Source organism: Cherax quadricarinatus, chromosome 12 (genome assembly GCF_038502225.1).
Source record: "Cherax quadricarinatus isolate ZL_2023a chromosome 12, ASM3850222v1, whole genome shotgun sequence".
NCBI classification, from domain to species: domain Eukaryota; kingdom Metazoa; phylum Arthropoda; class Malacostraca; order Decapoda; family Parastacidae; genus Cherax; species Cherax quadricarinatus.
Window position 1 is genome coordinate 31,203,405 of NC_091303.1, and position 19,160 is coordinate 31,222,564.

At 36.8% G+C, this 19,160-nt stretch overlaps 1 protein-coding gene across 2 annotated transcripts in view; it reads left to right on the forward strand.

The window, feature by feature from the left end:
* LOC128696476 (lysophosphatidylserine lipase ABHD12-like) overlaps positions 1-19,160 on the forward strand; it is a 156,199-nt gene that overhangs the window by 62,393 nt on the left and 74,646 nt on the right. For both annotated transcript variants that reach the window (XM_070084304.1, XM_070084305.1), the window contains one exon: positions 317-525. In XM_070084304.1, the coding sequence (XP_069940405.1) occupies positions 317-525 (209 nt within the window). The remainder of the gene's footprint in view (positions 1-316; positions 526-19,160) is intronic.

The following is a 19,160-nucleotide window of genomic DNA, read 5'->3' on the forward strand; positions in this document are numbered from 1 at the left end:
TAAAGAAAAAATAATTTGATCACACACTTTTATCACTACATATGTATAGTTCTTTGCCTATGTTACACTTTACACAGCTATTGTAATAATGTCTGCCAGTATCATCCATAAGGTAGAAGGAGGGACTAGTGCATAATTCATGATTTGTGTCCTTGTCAGCATTATTGTCCACTTGTAATGTGATAGGCAGTTACACTGAGACGTAAATATTCAATCACTCATACTAATATCATTGTATAACAAAAAACTTATGTTAATCTAAAGATAAATAACCTCTAAAACAAAATGAAATGTGTATTAGATTCTCGTTTTCCAGGCATATACTCCCCGAGTCACTCATTTCTTCAATTCCAAAAGAGGAATCCTCAGACCAAGTGGCCTGGTTTGAAAAAAGCTTATGTGATGAAAGACCTGTTGTGCTGTACTTGCATGGGAATACTTCATCTCGAGCGACTGCACACAGGATTGAGCTCTATAAAGTGCTTAGGAAGATGGATTATCATGTTATCGCATTTGATTATAGAGGTAAGACTTATCAATGACACTTACCTGTAGATCACCATACTTTAGGCTTCCATTTTTTAATGTATTATTATTATTATAATAATAATTATAATAATAATATTTATTTTGACATGATACATAGTTATACAAAAGAATATTGTAGTTGAGTGGACATGCCAAGAGCCCCTTGTATGCAGAGCATTTTTTGGGGAAACTTAAAGTTAACTTAAGATTAATTGGGCCATAACAGATTAAATGGTAAAAAATACAGTAAACATTTTACAATATAAAGTACAATTGAGTATTTAAACAATGAAATTTGAACATTACAATTTTGAAATATTACAGTTTTACAATAAAACAAATTAATCAATTTATAATGTGAATATTAGAATTTAGTATTCAGAACAATGAAATTTGAACAATATTCAGTATTGAAATTGAGACATCATTGGTTCTTTTTGTGTTGCTTGAGTAAGAGGTAGGCATTAAGTACAACTTTTCTGGTTAATTTTGGGTGATGAGATGATTTCTAAGTTTAAAAAAAAAAAAAAAAAAAAAAAAACTTAGAAATCATCTCATTAATGATTTCTAAGTAGGACCTTAAATTGATTTACAGGCAGGAGTTCTTTAGTGTGTTCTGGTAAGGAATTCCAGATCTTTGGGCCCTTTACGTACACAGCATTTTTGCACAGGGAGAGATGAACACGAGGGTCATGGAAGAGTGATTTGTGTCTTGTATTATGGTTGTGTTCTGTTGTAGTTGGTAAGTAGGAGTTTGAGAGGCGGGTTTATATTGTGCATGTAGTAGGCACAATAGTAAGTGTGGATGTTTTGTATATTGAGTAAGTTAAGACTCTTGAAAAGCGAAGGAGTATGCTGTCTATTACAGGAGTTGGTAATCAATCGCAGTGCAGTTTTTTGTTGGGTTATTAAAGGTGATTTGCTGTGGCTGAGCCCCATGTACAAATACCATAGGTGAGGTAAGGGTAGATGAGTGAGTGGTATAGTGCAAGGAGAGCTGATTGGGGTACATAGTACCATATCTTTGAAAGGCTGCCTACTGTTTTTGAGACTTTCTTGGATATTTGTTGTATGTGAGTTTGGAATTTGAGGTTGCAGTCTAGGTGGAGACCTAGAGACTTACCCTTTGTGTGTCTAGAAATGGGTGAACCATTTGTCAGTATGTTTAGCTATACATTTGTAGCTCTGTTTCCAAACAGCATAAAGTAGGTTTTGTCTATATTGAGAGTAAGTTTGTTGGTCATCCAAGTAGATATTTTTAGTAGTTCGGCATTTACAGTATCTGTTAGTATGGTTGGGTTTGGGTAAGAGAAGACATAAGTAGTGTCATCTGCAAATAAAATGGGTTTAAGGAGTTTAGATATGTTTAGGAGGTCATTGATGTACAGTGGACCCTCGGTAATTGGCCGTAATCTGCTCCAGAAGGTCGGCCTAAAACCGAAATGGCCGAAAACCAAAATAATATTTCCCATAAAAATTAATGTAAATCCAATTAATACGTTTCAGACATCCAAAAATATTAACAAAAAATATTAACTGTAGTTTTACATACAAAAAACAATGAGAACTAAATAAAATGACTAATGAAATGAATAAATGAACATTTAAATAATTTTTACCTTTATTGAAGAGTTGTTGGCGTATGAAAAATGGCAAGGAGCAGAGAGGGAGGCTAGTTTATTGTTTGGAGACAGGACAAAATGCTTAAATATGATGCTAATATCAACTCCACGGCTTATTTATCTATCACAATTCATCTAATATGACATAAACAATATTAATAACATAGAAACATGATATATACTCTAGAATGATTAACATATGTCATTACGTATGTGAGAACTGGTGGTGGTGGTGGTGATGGTGTTGGGTTTATAAGGGCCACCAACAGCATAATCCATACATACAGTGGTGGTGGTGGCTCTGCTACCACCACTATTCATACTGAAACAATGTACGTAATTTATAAATAAGAAATATTTACACTTTAATCCTTTCAGGGTCCGTGCAATAGATCTATGGCTTGACGTTGAGGGTCCAAACCGTAGATCTACGCCATGTGCTCAGCTCACTCTGATAAGCTGTGAGTGGTAAATTTGGGCCTAAATATGAGAGAATACATCTATGTGGTATGTGTGCACCACATAAAACAAATCCTGCAGCACACAGTGCATAATGAGAGAAAGAAAACTGAGACCGTAATTTTCGATTAAAACAGCAACTTTGCAGTGTTTTTTCATATGTTTTTTACAGTTGTATTTGTGATTTCTTGGTCTCATTTGATAGAATGGAAGATATATTTTGATAAAATGGAAGATATATTTTGATTTGTTTTAGTACTGAAAATGGCTTGAAACTGAGCTCAAAGTAGCAGAAATGTTAAATTTTTGCCGATGTTCAAGAGTAAACAAATGACCTCATTCGTCTAATACACGCCAGCTGGTGGGTCTAATATACGTTCACAAATATGCTGATATTATTTATACAGTTATTACAATATTGCATGACAGTAAATCTTCTATTTTTTAGTTTGAATAAAAATTCATTATGTGAATTAAAAATCAAAATGGAATTCATTTGTAAAGCCTGAAAATGTAACTAATGAACAGAGGAAATGTTAGTTTAGTGCCAAGGAATGCATGCATTGTTTATTTTGGACCCTATTTTGAAATTGGAATATTTTGAACTTTGCATTAAATTGGCCAAATTACCAATTTCCAATCACTTTATTTTGTAGTTGAGACAGTTGAGTTAGCAATTTCTTGTGCTCAATTGATAGAATAGAAGTAATACTAGTGAAATAGCTAAGAATTTGGTCGACTGGAATAAGGTAATTGGCCTAAAATGGGTGTCCAAGTCGGCAAAATTGCCGATGCGTAAGTATTGCTGACACATCAAAATTCATGAGAGCATAATTTCATCAGTTTTCCATCAAATTTCATACTTTTTGTTTTATTACCTTCAGAAAAAGATTCTCTATTTCATAAGAAAAAATAACAAAATTATTTTTTGAAAATTCTTGGACACTGGTGCACACTTTGAAATTTGGCCTCTGGACCCTGAAAGGGTTAATTTATAAATTAGAAATATTTACACTTTATAAATAAGAAATAGTTACGTTTACTGTACCTTGGAGGTGATGCTGGCAATGGTTTAGGGTGGTGGAAGATAGGCAGGGTGGCATGTATTGTCAGTGGCCCTGTATACCTCCAACAACATTGGAGGAGTCAATTTCATGTCGTCCTTTTTCTATCGTTTAATCGCTTAACTTACTTGCTACACTCTTAATGCTACACTTTATCGCCGGCTGGCGCTATAGGTTTTATTGACTCCTGCTGCTTTAGTATTGTACATATCGTAGAATCACTGAAGAAGGTACATTCTCCCCTCTCTCTTCCTCCTTCACTTTCGTACTTTGCTGTGGATGGATGCGTCCAGTACAGCTGATAACCAAAATAACAGCCTATAACAGGGATAAAATTTTGGCCAAAAAACCTGGCGATAACTTAATTGGCCGATATCCAGAATGGCTGATAACCGAGGGTCCACTGTAGATGAGAAAGAGAAATGGGCCAAGGCCCCTCCCTGTGGGACTCCAACAAGAACTGGTTGTGTAGTGGAGTTAGCTCCATTCTATTGATAAGATTTTAGGTATTTGAGAGAGTGTCCTCTGACCTCGTAATGTTTAAGTTTTTGGTATAATAGGTCGTGGTCAACTGTATCAAAAGCTTTTCGTAAGTCAATGAAGAGTCCCGGGGGAAATTCGCTTTTTTTTTTTTTTTTTTTTTTTTGATTGTTTGTACTTTTTCTTTGGTTTAAATCCAAATTGACAGGGGTTGAGTATGTTGTAGAATACTAAGTAGGAGTAGACTTGTTTGTGAATTAATTTTTCAAAGATTTTAGATAGGGGCAAATTTGATATAGGCCTATAGTTGTTCAATTCAGTTGGATCACTTCCTTTGTGGCTCGGGGTGACCCTTGCTGTCTTGAGTATAGATGGGAGGGTGGAAGATTCAGTGGATTTGTTAAACAGGGTTGCAATAAATGGTGACAATACATGAGAAGCTTTTTTATACATGAGTGGTGGTAAGTTATTTAGGTCACCTGTCTTGTTCTTTAGAGTTTTAATTATTTATTTAGTAATTTTAGCATACATACAGAGGTACAAAAAAAATACAGGTAAGAGCAGCATGCCAAAGCCACTTATATGCATAGCATTACGGGCTGGCTTAAAATTAACTTAAGATTAACTAAGCAATGATGAAATCAGTGATAAAACATTATTGTAAACAGATAACTATAAAGCACAAATGAGTATTACAAAGACAGGTCATATGGTTGCATGCATTGCTGTACATTCAGTCGAATGGAGTATTCTGTTAGGTAGTGTATTTAAAAAAATAACAAAGTTAGATTGGGTATTAGGTTTAACATTTGTGTGATATAATTGTGAGTAACATATAGGATATACAATTTATAAGGTTCAGTTATTCAGTATTTATTTGGTTTTGAGTGAGTAAGTGATCTTTGAGAAGAGACTTGAATTTATAAACAGGTAGTGTTTCTTTTATATTTACAGGTAATGAATTCCAGATTTTAGGGCCTTTTATGTGCATTGAGTTTTTGCATAGCGTGAGATGGACACAAGGAACATCAAAGGGTGATCTGTGCCTTGTGTTATGGTTATGTGTTCTGTTGAGGTTAGCAAGGAGATGTTTGAGGGGAGGGTTAATATCAGAGTTAAGTGTTCTATGTATGTAATAGGTGCAGTAATAAGTATGGATGTTTTGTATGGTGAGTAGGTTTAGTGTATTGAATATTGGTGGAGTGTGCTGCCTGTAGTGAGAATTTGTTATCATTCTAACTGCAGCCTTTTGTTGGGTAATTAGTGGTCTGAGATGGTTAATTGTTGTTGAGCCCCATGCACAAATTCCATAGGTGAGATAGGGGTAAATAAGAGAGTGATAAAGGGCCAGGAGGGCTGACTGTGGAACTTAGTACCGTATCTTCGATAGTATGCCTACAGTCTTGGAAATTTTCTTAGAAATTTGTTGTATATGTGTATGAAATTTGAGTCTATTATCAAGGTGGATTCCTAAGAATTTTCCCTCTGTTAGCTTTGTGATAGGTGATCTGTTTATCGTTATGTTAAAAGGTACATCTGTAGCTCTGTTACCAAACTGAATGAAGTAGGTTTTGTCAATGTTTAGTGTAAGTTTGTTAGTCCTCATCCAGGTAGATATTTTCTGTAATTCGGTGTTTACAGTATTGACTAGCATGACTGGGCTCGGGTGAGAGAAGACGTATGTAGTGTCATCTGCAAAAAGTGTGGGTTTGAGTAATTGCGAAGCATTTGGTAGGTCATTTATGTATAGGAGAAAGAGAAGAGGGCCAAGGACACTTCCCTGTGGGACACCAACTGTAATTGGTTGAGCGGAAGAGCTTGCCCCATTTGCGTACACATATTGGCTTCTGTTGCTGAGTTATGTCTTGAGGTAGTTGAGGGAGTGCCCTCTAATACCATAGTGTGACAATTTTACGTGGAGCAAGTCATGGTCAACTGTATCAAAAGCTTTACGTAAGTCAATGAAGATCCCCAGTGGGACTTCTTTTTCCTCTATTGCAGTGTATATATGTTCTAGCATGTGTATAATAGCATCATTAGTATTTTTATTAGGCCTGAATCCAAATTGGCAGGGGTTGAGAATGTTTTGGGAGATAAGGTAGGAGTAGATTCGTTTATGAATTAATTTTTCGAAGATTTTTGAGAGAGGGTGTAAATTGGATATTGGCCTATAGTTATTCAACTCTGTTTGGTCTCCTCCTTTATGGATCGGGGTGACCCTTGCTATTTTGAGAGCTGTAGGGAAGGTGGAGGATTCAATGGATTTGTTAAAGAGTGTTGCAATGATTGGTGATAGTACTTGTGACACTTTTTTGTATATAAAGGGTGGTAAGGTATTTAAATCTCCTGCCTTGTTTTTTAGTGCGTTGATAATAAGGGAGACTTCGTATGGGTTAGTCGGAGCTAGGAACAGTGTGTTCGGGTAGTTGCCAGTGAGGTAGTCATTTGGTGGGGTATCTGAGCTTGGGATTTTATTGGCAAGGTTTTGTCCTATAGTGGAGAAGAAATCATTGAGTCTGTTTGCTGTTTCTGTTGGTGGGAGTTGGGGTTCATCTGATTTTGCTAATTTTATTTCGCTATTTCGTGATATCTTTTTTGTTCCCAGAATTTCTGATAGGGTCTTCCAGGTCTTTTTTATATCACCTCGTAGGTTGGATAATCTGTTCTCATAATACAGTTTTTTTGCCCTTCTTATCAGGCTGGTTAGGATTGACGAGTAACGTTTTGTTTGGTCTCTGGTTATGTGACCCATTCTGTACTGTTTTTCATATTGGTGTTTTGTATTTATGGATTTGAGAATGCTGGGTGTTAGCCAGGGACTGTTCAGTCTCTTAGCTGTCATCTGTTTAGTTTTTTTAGGGCAGTGCTTGTTATAGAGGTATTGGGTCTTTTTTAGAAAATTATTAAAACATTCGTCAATATCTGTATAGATTTCTAGCTCAGTGTGCCAGTCAATGTTTGTTACTGCTGTTGTGAAGTTATTAATGGCTGCCTCATTGTGAAGTCTGAAGGTGACTTTAGTAGTGTCTTGGGGTATTTTACCAAGAGTTGTTATGAGGAAAGTAGGGTAGTGATCTGTGGTATTATCTGTAATTATGCCTGATTTTAAAGGGGATATGGTGTTGGTCCAGATGTGGTCAAGTAGGGAAACACTAGTCTCTGTAACTCTTGTAGGTTTTGTTACTGTTGGTAGCAACATGCAGTTACTCATTGTGTTTGTGAATTCAGTAATGTGTGGGTCCTGGTCTTGCAGGAGATTTATATTGAAGTCACCTGAGAGTAGTAAGTGATCTTTGTTCATGCGGTCATCAGTTATCATGCTTCCTAGGTTTTGACTAAATTGGCTAATGTTTGATTGTGGAACTCTGTAGATGTTTATCACTGTGAGAGGTTTTTGTAGGTATTTGGATTTGAATTTAGCTATTATATATTCCCCATGTTCATCCCTTGTGCAAGTATTAGTGATACATTCTAGTTGGTCTGAGTAGTATATAGCTGTGCCACCCCCTTGTTGGTCTGGCCTACAGTTGTGTATGGCTGTGTAACCAGGAATGGTATAGACATCTGTAGTATCAGGCTTTAGCCAGGTTTCAGTTAGTGTAATGATGGACATATTGGCATGCAAGGAATTTAGTAATGCTAGGAGGTCATCGTAATGCTTGCTTAAAGATCTGATATTGTAGTTAAAGATAGTTATGTTGTTGTTGGCTCTGAGAAGTGCCTTTGATTGTTCTGTTGTGTAGTAATTACAGTAACTGTTTGAATCATTTAAGTCATTAAATAAGAGGTTGGTATCAGGATCATTGCTTGTAATCATAAGATTTGTAGTGAATCTAGAGTTAGAATTAAGTATAAAACAAAGTAAATATTCTAAAGCTAAAAAAATAGCACCTGAATTATTTAACAAATGTAAAAATAATGAGCTAAGGTAGTTTTTTAAAGCTAAAATAAAGGAGACAATATAAAAGGGACTAAAATAATTTGTGGTGAACAAATAAAGTGATGATCAAATAATGGAGCTGGAATATGATAGTAGGTAGTACTTTAAAGGTAATTCTTTAAAGTTAGAATTATAATATAAAATTATAATATAAGTTGTGGTGAACAATAAAGTGGTAATCAAATAATTGCACTAAGGTCTAATATAATGACTTTTGTGGAGTCTATGTTTTGAGCTAGAATGAGCTATAGTACAACTAGATTTAATCTAATAATATAACAATACAAATTAAAAATAGCACCAGCCTCTCACTAGTAATTGCAATATGGTCTAATATAATGAATTTGGTATTGACTATAGTACAACTGAGTTTAATCTAATAATATAAAAAAGGCACAAGACTCTCAATTGTAATTGCACTAAGGTGTTATATAAGTTGTTTACAAGAATTAGAGTATAACTAGATTTAAATTGACAAGATAAAATATACAAGTTAAGGTAGCAAAAGAATAAAAAAAGTAGAAAAAAAAATATATGAGGTAGTTGGTACTAGTTAGCAAAAGATAGTTAAGGGCCTTGAACAATAATATAATTGAAATATACACTAATTGCACACACAATATAGTCACTAAGATATGAAAACAATCTTAGAGTAGGAATTATAATATAAACTTAAAATATAAAAATACAAATTGAAATGGTACTTGCAATTGCACTAGAGTCTGGTATAGGTTGTTGACAAGATCAAGATTATAACTAGATTTAAATTGACAAAATAAAATTCACAATTAAAGTACCAAAAGAATAATAGTAAAAAATAACAATGGTAATGTCTTGGTTATAATATGATAGTAAGATGGTAGACAGGTACACAGGTACAAAGGATAATATAAAGGTTGGAGTTGAATATACAAACTTGAAAATTTGGCAACAAAATGTTATGGGAAGTATAAAATAATGTTTAATGTACAAAAGTAAAATTGACTGGTAGTAAATATGGTGTTTAATAAAATTTTAGTAAGTAATAATGATTACAAAAAAGTGAAAAAGTAATGTTTATTTCATTCAATATTGCACTGGTAGTTATACTAGAGGTTATATGGCAGTACAAGGTAATTAAGAGTACTCTAAGATAGTAAATGTGGTATTAAAACAGGTAAAGGTAATTAGACAAGTAATGGTTATTAAATGTCAAAAATGTTAAGAGTAAATTGAAATTATAGTAAAAATGATAATTATTAATTTTAGTAAGTAATATCAATTGATAGTATTTAAAAATATATGAGGTAGTAATATGGACAGAGAAAGTATCAATTCAGCTAATGTTTAACCCTTTGAGGGTCGACAGGCCCTCTCCGAAACTCGTTCTCAGGGTCGGCCAAATTTAAAAAAAAAAAAAAATTATTTTCTCTTATGAAAAGATAGAGAATCTTTTCCCGATCATAACGACACCAAAAGTTTGAAATTTGATAGAAAACTTACGGAATTATGCTCTCGCAAAGTTAGCGGTCTTGGCGATGTTTACGGATCGGCGATTTTGCCCACTTTGAGCCCCATTTTCGGCCAATTTCACTGTACTAGTCGACAAAAAACATGAATATTTCGCTAGAACTCCATTTTTTCTATCGAATGGGTGCAAGAAACCACCCATTTATAAATTTAACTATCCAGTACAGTGGTCAGAATTTAGCAATTTTGCCAATTTCACACAAATTTCAAAAGATGCCAATTTCGGAATAGGGTCCAGAATAAACAAGAAAGACATTCCTGGCACTAAAATGACATTTCCTCTAGTCATTAGTCACGTCTCAAGGCCCCTCTTATATTCTTTTGCTTTCCACTTTGAATTTTTATTCTCACAAAAAATATAAGATTTACTGTTATGCAGACTACTGCATTAGTGTAAAAAATGGTATAAATATTATTGGTGCACTTGTGAAAGAATATTAGACTCACCAGTTGACGTGTATTGCACGCTTGGCACGATTTGTTTACTTTTGAAGTTTGGTAAAAATCGAACATTTCTGCTACTTTGAGCTCAATTTCAAGGCACCTTTCATTGTAAAACCAGTCAAAATCATCTCAATTTCAGTAATATGTCTTCCATTCTATAAAATGAGACCAAGAAAACTAGAATACAACAATAAATACCATACGAAAATACACTGCAAAGTCGCTGATTTATTAAAAAAAAATGGAAAAAGTTTTTTTTTTCTCATTATGCACTGTGTGCTGCAGGATTTTTTTTAGACTGTGCACACTGACCACATAGACCCATTCTTTCATATGAAGGCCTACCAGCTTTCTCCCACTAGATTTGAGGTCGCTAGAATTTATGAGTACTAGTACGTCAAAAACCCCTACGCGTAAGACGTACTAGTATGACGAAAACCCTCAAAGGGTTAAGCAAACAATAGTAAATAAGAAAATTACATAAGGTGACTTATGCTTACTAGTAAAATCACAAAATGAGGTAGTTGATTATTTAATTACTAAGAGATTGTACAATGAAATTTGAACAATAATGGAGCAAAACATACACTACACTATGTAGGTTTTTAGGTTGGACATTGTTTAGTTATTCTCTGTAAGATTAGTATCCCTGAGAAATCGTGATAGATCATTCTCGTTCGTGATTGTGTACAGTTGACCTACATTTGTTTTCCTAACAAGAATTTTCCCATCCCGTGTGAAGCATTGGTGTATTGTGTCGTTATTCTCCCGCTTAAGTTTTCTGACTCTATACAGGAGGTTCTGACGTTTTTTGGTAAGACACTCGTTTATGTATACCTCTTTCTTTACTTTAATAGATGCAATAATTAAGTCTTTTTTCCTGTCATGTGAGTGGAATCTAAGCATAACACATTATGAGTGAGATTTCAGCAGGATTTGCTGGGGCTAAAAATAGAGTACAGTGGTCCCTCGCTTATCGTCATTAATGCTTTCCTGGAAGTGCGACGATTATCGAAAAAGACAATTTTTTAATAAATTTTCTCCATAAGAAATAATGTAAATACAATTAATCTGTTCCTGACACCCAGAAGTATTAAAACAAAAAATTTTTTTACATGAAATACAGATGTAGTACATAAACAATACAATGGCACATGATGAATGAAACATTGACAGCATAACACTTACCTTTATTGGCAATTCTTCTTGGTGTATGGAAGACTGGAGGAGGAGAGACACTGAATTACTGTTTGGAAGGGGAATCCCCTTCTATCAACACCTTAGGTACCAAGTCCTTTTCTGGGTTTACTTTTGTTCTCTGTTTCTTAATGCCACTGGGACCAGCTTGAGAGTCACTGGATTCCTGTCTTGCAAAAACAGTGTCCAGAGAGCTCTGTTTCTAGCATCTCTTTAAAACTTCCCTAAAATGGGCCAAGACTCTGTCACTGTACAAGTTGCCGATATGGCTTGCAACATCCTTCCCAGAGTGATGTTTCTCCATAAATCTTTCCATCCTACCCTACATTTCAAAAATCTCCTTAATTTCTGAAGAAGGCACCTTCTTCCATCTCTCTTCTTCCTCCTCTTCAGCAAGATTCTGAGCTGCGATCTGTTGCTGTATCTGCTGAAGCTCTTGCAGCTCCTCAGTGGTTAGCTCTTCATTGTGGTCCTCCACCAACTCTTCCACATCCTCCAAACTCACATTCAACCCCATGGAACTCCCCAATGTCACAATAGAGTTCACAACTGACATAGGCTCATCAGGGTCAGCCACAAACCCTTCAAAATCCCTCTTGTGGACACAGTCTGGCCACAATTTTCTCCAAGCAGAGTTCAAAGTCCTGGTAGTCACTCCCTCCCAAGCCTTACCTATAAGGCTTAAGCAATAGAGGATACTGAAGTGTTCTTTCCAAAACTCTCTTAGGGTCAAGTGAATGTCTGAGGTCACATTAAAGCACCTTTGAACATTGCTTTGGTGTAGAGATATTTAAAGTTTGAAATGACCTGCTGGTCCATGGGCTGGAGGAGAGGAGTGGTATTTGGGGGCAAGAACTTTACTGTGATGAACCCAAACTCCTGCAGAATTGGGTCATCCAAGTTTGGAGGATGAGCAGGTGCATTGTCCATTACTAGGAGGCACTTGAGATCCAATTTCTTTTCCAGGTGGTAATTCTTCACACTAGGGCCAAACACTTCATTGAACCACTCGATGAAAGTTTCCCTCGTGACCCATGCCTTATTATTAGATCTCCAAAACACACACAATTTACTCTTCATAACATTGTTTTTTTTTGAACACGCTGGGATTTTCAGAATGGTACACTAGTAATGGCTTCACTTTGAGATCCCCACTAGCATTAGCACAGAACATGAGCGTCAGCCTGTCTTTCATAGGCTTGTGTCCTGGCAGTCCCTTTTCCTCCTGAGTAATATAGGTCCTCCTTGAATTCACTTACGAATTTTGTAGCTGCAATTTTGTCCTAACTGGCAGCCTCACCATGCCTTATCACACTGTGTATGCCACTACGGTTCTTAAATCTCTCAAACCAACCTTTGCTGGCCTTAAATTCACAAATATCAGTACTCGTTGCAGGCAATTTCTTTACCAGATCGTCATGCAACTGCCTAGCCTTTTCACAAATAATCGACGTCATAAGACTATCTCCTGCTCATTGTTTCTCGTTTATCCACGCCATTAATAACTTCTCAACCTCTTCGAGTACTGGTGATCTCATTTTTGTCAGCATATTTACCCCCTTTGCAACAACAGCTTCCTTGATTTCCTTTTTCTTGGCCACGATGGAAGATAAGGTTGTACGGGATTTGTTATACATCCTGGCCAGTTCGGCCACACGTACACCACTTTCATATTGTTCGATGATGTTTTTCTTAAATTCACCTTCTTTACCAAAGGCTTGGCACTAGGAGCTTTCTTTGGAGCCATGGTAGCTTATTTAATACTTGCAAGCACTAAAATGAATGGAATATTATGAAATATTTCGTATGAACAAGTGAAGGGACCGTTGCTCACTGGTAAACAATGGCACACTGGCTGGGAAGGGAGGCCGAGGTGGCTCAGAGCCATGAGTACGCGTCCAGGGCAAACGACGATTAGTGAGTCAGCCGACCATTTGCGAGCCAGTGTTTGGACTAAAATAACTCGACGATTTCCGAAAGAACAACTATCGAGCCCGACGATTATCGAGGGACCACTGTATTTGGGTAGTTGCCAGTGAAGTAGTCTTTTGGTTGAGTGTTTGAGTTTGGTATTTTGTTTGCTTACTTTGAGCCTATGGTCGAGAAAAAGACATCAACCCTTTCAGGGTTGGTGCCGTACTAGTACGCATAAATTCTAGTGGCTTCAAATTAAGCGGGAAACAGCTGGTAGGCCTAGATGTGAGAGAATGGGTCTGCATGGTTGGTGTGTGCGGTAGAAAAAAATTCTGGGACCCAGTGGCGCATTGTGGAAACGCCATTTTAGTAGACCTTGTTCACCATGCCTCTCAGTAAGAAGTTCCTCACTCCTCAGCGAATTGGGACACTTTTGTTCCCCAGTGACAGTTCTAATACAGATGGAAGTGCCAGTGAAGATGAGTTTCAAGGTTTTGATGATGTTGTGACAGAAACTAATGACCATAATACCGGTAATAGTGAAGAAAACCCAGACGACCCTCAGCCTTCCACCTCTGCTGCTGGGCCCTCTTGTTCATGTTCAGTTGTACCAGAACCAAAGAGGAAACTCCTATTTTCCCATATCCCGGACTCAAATATGAGCGTTGGTGATGATAGTGATAGTGAATATGAACTACAAGCTCTTGAAAACAGTTCCAGTAATGATAGTGAAGTGGAATATTCTCCAGTGAAGCGTCAGTATATACAACGGTAGATGTGCTCTGGTAGTGTGCCATATGCTATTCCAAGGGGAAGGAGTACATCTTGAAGTACATCCTGTGGCTGTACAACAGGAATGGATAGTGAAGATGAAGATGATAGTGTTGCAATTGGGATGGAAAATGTGCATGGTGGTGGTGGTGGTGGTGCCGGCCGTGAGGCACCAGCAGTGGGCCATGCTGCCACCCATGCTGCCACCTACGCCACTGCCTCAGCTGATCTACAACAAAGGCCACCATCCCCCACCCACCCACCACACCAGCCTCCACAACCACAACCTCCACAACCACAACCTCCACAACCACAACCTCTACAACCACAACCACCTGTCAATACAAAGTACCCACCAGCAGACCGCACCTTGGATTGGCAGGAAGCTGGCAATTTTGTTCCAAATCCTCATCAGTTTGATGAAAGCCAAAGTGGAATACGGCCATCTTGTTTACTTGGGAACAATGCCAGTGAACTGGAATGTTTCGAGTTATTCTTTGACAAACCCCTGATGGAAATTATTGTCAGGGAAAGCAACAGATACTACGAGTACACCATGGCAAACACAATACTTTGACCAAACTCACGCCTACACCAGTGGAAGGAGACAACTGTGGCTGAGATGTATCTTTTGTTTGCTACAGTAATGCTTATGCCATATGTGTATAAGCACAGTGTGAAATCATACTGGTCGACAGACCGCCTGATTGCAACCCCAGGGTTCAGTGATATAATAGGAGTGAATTGATTTGTGCTACTATTACGTATGCTTCACTTTTCAGACAAAACCAGGCCTGACAGAAACGACAGGTTATATAGATTTAGGAATGTGTTTGTGAATCTGAAACAAAAATTCATTATGTATTTTTATCCCTTCAGGAAGCTTGTTATTGATGAGTCTTTGATTCTGTTAAAATTAAGACTCTCCTTCAAGCAGTACATAGCAAGCAAGAGGAAATGCTTTGGTATAAAGTTGTTTGTGCTTTGTGAGTGTTACAGTGGTCTTGTACTGGATATAATTGTGTACACTGGAAGTAATACTTTGTGAGATACCAGAAAGTTACTGGGTATCTCCGGTGATGTGATTAGAACAGTGATGGAACCATATCTTGGTAAGGGACATATATTATATACTGATAACTGGTGCACAAGCCCCTTACTCAGTGATTTCTTGCTAGTGAACATGATAGATGTGCGTGGCACAGTGCATGCAAATCGGAAACATATGCCCAGGTTCGACGCTGGCTCTCATAGAGGTGAGGTGCAGGCGTTTGCTGCCAATGACATCATGGCATTTCGGTGGCATGACAAACGAGATGTCACACTGTTGTCTTCAGTTCACCCTAATGAAATGGCAGACACTGGCAGGCAGCATAGAGAAAGCAATGAACCCATTCTAAAACCTGCAGCTGTGATTGACTACACCCTCAATATGCATTCAGTGAACAAATGTGACATGCAGATTGGGTTTGCTGATTGTGTTCGCAAGAGTTATAAGTGGTACATAAAACTCTTTTTCCATATTCTGGACATTTCCATGCTCACTGTTTATAATATATATAAGATGAGGACCAGAAACAAACCACCATATGGCGAATTTTGTTTGTCTGTCATCAGACAAATAATAATCAAGTACCAAGGAACAGCACCTGCAATAGAAAACCGCCCACGTAATTATCAACAACTACCTTCTCATCTGAAGCATGGTGATCACTTCCTAACAAAACTGCCTGCTACTGCTTTCAAGAAAAAGGCTCAGAAGAGGTGTTACGTCTGTGCACATACAAAAAAACACCCAAAACAACGCAGAGACACTCGTTTTATGTGTGAGGAGTGTAAAACACCGCTGTGCGTGACACCATGTTTCAAAGACTTCCACAGGCTGCAGAACTTCTAAAAACATGTCCTGTGACTGTACATGTGTATATAAAATATAGAAAAATAGTAATAAACAACATTTTGTATTGTTCGTTTGTGTAAATAAGTTTTGTAAACAAAATAGTGAGAACAGTGTTTGTGCAGTTATTGTGTAGTATAGAAAAAGAAATAACTTACAGAATAGTGCTCACATTGGTCTCACAAGCCATAAAGGTTACTTCTTTCTTTCTTTCAACACACCAGCCGTATCCCACCAAGGCGGGGTGGCCCAAAAGGAAAAATTAAAGTTTCTCCTTTTACATTTAGTAATATATACAGGAGAAGGGGTTACTAGCCCCTTGCTCCTGGCATTTTAGTCGCCTCTTACAACACGCATGGCTTACGGAGGAAGAATTCTGTTCCACTTCCCTATGGAGGTAAGAGGAAATAAACAAGAACAAGAACTAGTAAGAAAATAGAAGAAAACCCAGTGGGGTGTGTATATATATGCTTGTACGTGTATGTATAGTGTGACCTAAGTGAAAGTAGAAGTAGCAAGACGTACCTGAAGCCTTGCATATTTATGAGACAGAAAAATGGACACCAGCAATCCTACCATCATGTGAAACAATTACAGGCTTTTGTTTTACACTCACTTGGCAGGACTGTAGTACCTCCCTGGGCGGTTGCTGTCTACCAACCTACTATCTAGGATAAAAGTTACTTGAAAAAAACTTAAAAAATAATAGAAAATAGTACCGAAAAAGAAAATAAAGTAATACTGGGTGACTGGCAGTCGGCGATGTTACCATATGCCGGTCATTTTCTGTCAACTTCATGCCTCCATATCTCGGTAAGAATTGATGGTAAAATTTTTTTTTTTAGCCTATAAAATTTAAAAAAAAGATACTATCTTATCATAAGAATTTTTTTTTTTTTTTTTTTTTTTACTAACCCTGAGAATAGGTTTGGGAGAGGGCCTGCCGATCCTGAAAGGGTTAAGTTTGTTGGGAGTATCGGTTGACTGAAGAAGAGGTTTGTAAGGTTTCCTTAAGTTAATCATTCTGTTTTGTGGCAGCATTTTAGATCCTAGGATTTCTGATAATGTTTTCCAGGTCTTTTTAGCATCACCTTTTATATCCTGAAATCTGCTTTCGCAATACAGTTTTTTTTGACCTCCTTATTAGGTTTGTTAGTAATGTTGAGTAACGTTTAGTCGTATCCTTTGTTATTAGACCCAATCTGTACTGTTTTTCATATAGGTATTTTTTATCAATAGATTTGAGGATGCTGTTTGTAAGCCATGAGCTGTTTAGTGTCTTAATTGTAATCTGCTTAGTTTTTATCGAGCAATGCATGTTATAGAGGTTTTGGGTTTTTTGTAAGAAAATATTAACACATTCATCAATATCAGGGTTGATTGCCAGTGAGTGTTGTTTAATGCTGAAATAAAGTTATTGACAGATAATTCATCATGTAGTCAGAAGGTGATATTAGTTGTGACCTGAGATGCTTTATCTAAGTTGGTCATGAGAAAGGTGGGATAGTACTAGATCAGTGGTGTTAGCTGCGATTATGCCTGATTTTAATGGGGATATTATATTTGTCCAGATATGGTCTAGTAATAAAGCATTTGTATCTGTGATTCTAGTAGGTTTTGTTATTGTAGGCAGAAGTAAGTAGCTGCTCATTGTGTTTGTGAAATCAGTTACTAGAGGATCATGGTCATGGATGAGGTTTATGTTTAACCCTTTGACTGTCGCAACCCCCAATCCTGAGGTGTCTCCTGGTGTCGCAAAATTTAAAAAAAAAATTATTTTTTCTTATGAAATGATAGAGAATCTTTTCCCGATTGTAATGACACCAAAAAAACGAAATTTGATGGAAAACTGACAAAATTATGTTCTCGCGAAGTTGGCGACCTCGGCGCTGTTTACAAATTGGCGATTTCGCCCACTTTGAGCCCTATTTTCGGCTAATTTCATTGTTCCAGTCGCCCAAACTCATAGCTATTTCTTTAGAACTCCATTTTTTCTATCGATTGAATACAAGAAACTGCCCATTTACCGATTTCAACTACCTAATAATGTGGTCAGAAATTTGCAATTTGGCCAATTTCACAAAAACTAAAAAATATGACAATTTCAAAATAAGGTCCAGAATGAACAATGCAGACATTTCTGGCTCTAAAATAACATTTTATTTGCTCATCAGTCATGTCTCCTGGCCCCTCTGATATTACTCTTGCTTTCTATTTTGAATTTTTATTCAAACAAAAAATAGAAGACTTACCATTATGCAGACTACTGCAATACTGTAATAATTGTATAAATAACATCAACCCATTCATGACTGCATATTAGAATGGCTAGTTGGACATTTATTGGACAATGGCATCATTTGTTTACTTTTGAACATTGGCAAAAATCAAACATTTCCCCCACTTTGAGCTCCATTTCTAGGTTCTTTTTATAGGAAAATCAATCAAAATCACCTCTATTTCTGTAATATGTTTTCCATTCTATCAAATGAGACCAAGAAAACGAGAATACAACCATAAATACTGTAAGTAAATAGACCACAAAGTCGGCATTATAATTAAAAAAAACGGTCGGAGTTTTTTTTTTCTCATTATGCACTGCGTGCTCCAGGATTTTTTTTATATGGTGCACACTGACCACTCAGACCCATTCTCTCACATGTGGGCCTACCAGCTTTCTCCTGCTTGATTTGAAGCTGCTAGAATTTATGAGTATATATATTCGTCAAACACGGTACCTCGTAAGACATATATATACGGCCGCGACAGTCAAAGAGTTAAGTCTCCTGTAAGAATCAGGTGATGTTTATTCATCTCTGCATCAGTTATCATGTTTCTTAGTTTTTCACTAAAAGAGTAAATATTGGAGTAAGGTACTCTATAAACTGCTCCAACTGTTATTGGTTTTTAAGGTCTTTTGATTGAAATTTAGCAATTATATATTCACCATATTCATCCTTAGTGCAAGTAGAGTTTATACATTCAAGTACATCAGAGTAGTATTTAGCTGTTCCGCCTCCTAATTGGTCTGGTCTACAATTGTGTATGGCCTTGTAGCCGGGTATGGAATAGATGTTTGTAATATCAGGTTTTAGCCATGTTTCGGTGAGAGTAATGATAGACATACTGACATGTAGAGAATTGAGTAGTGCTTGGAAGCAACATACATTACCAACAAGCTAATGACTTAAGACCCATGTGTAACACTAGAGAATATTATCAAACATATATACTGAACAAGGAGGCTTTAGGAAAGGTAGGGGATGTGTGGACCAGGTGTTTACAGTGAAACATATAAGTGAACAGTATTTAGATGAGGCTAAAGAGGTCTTTGT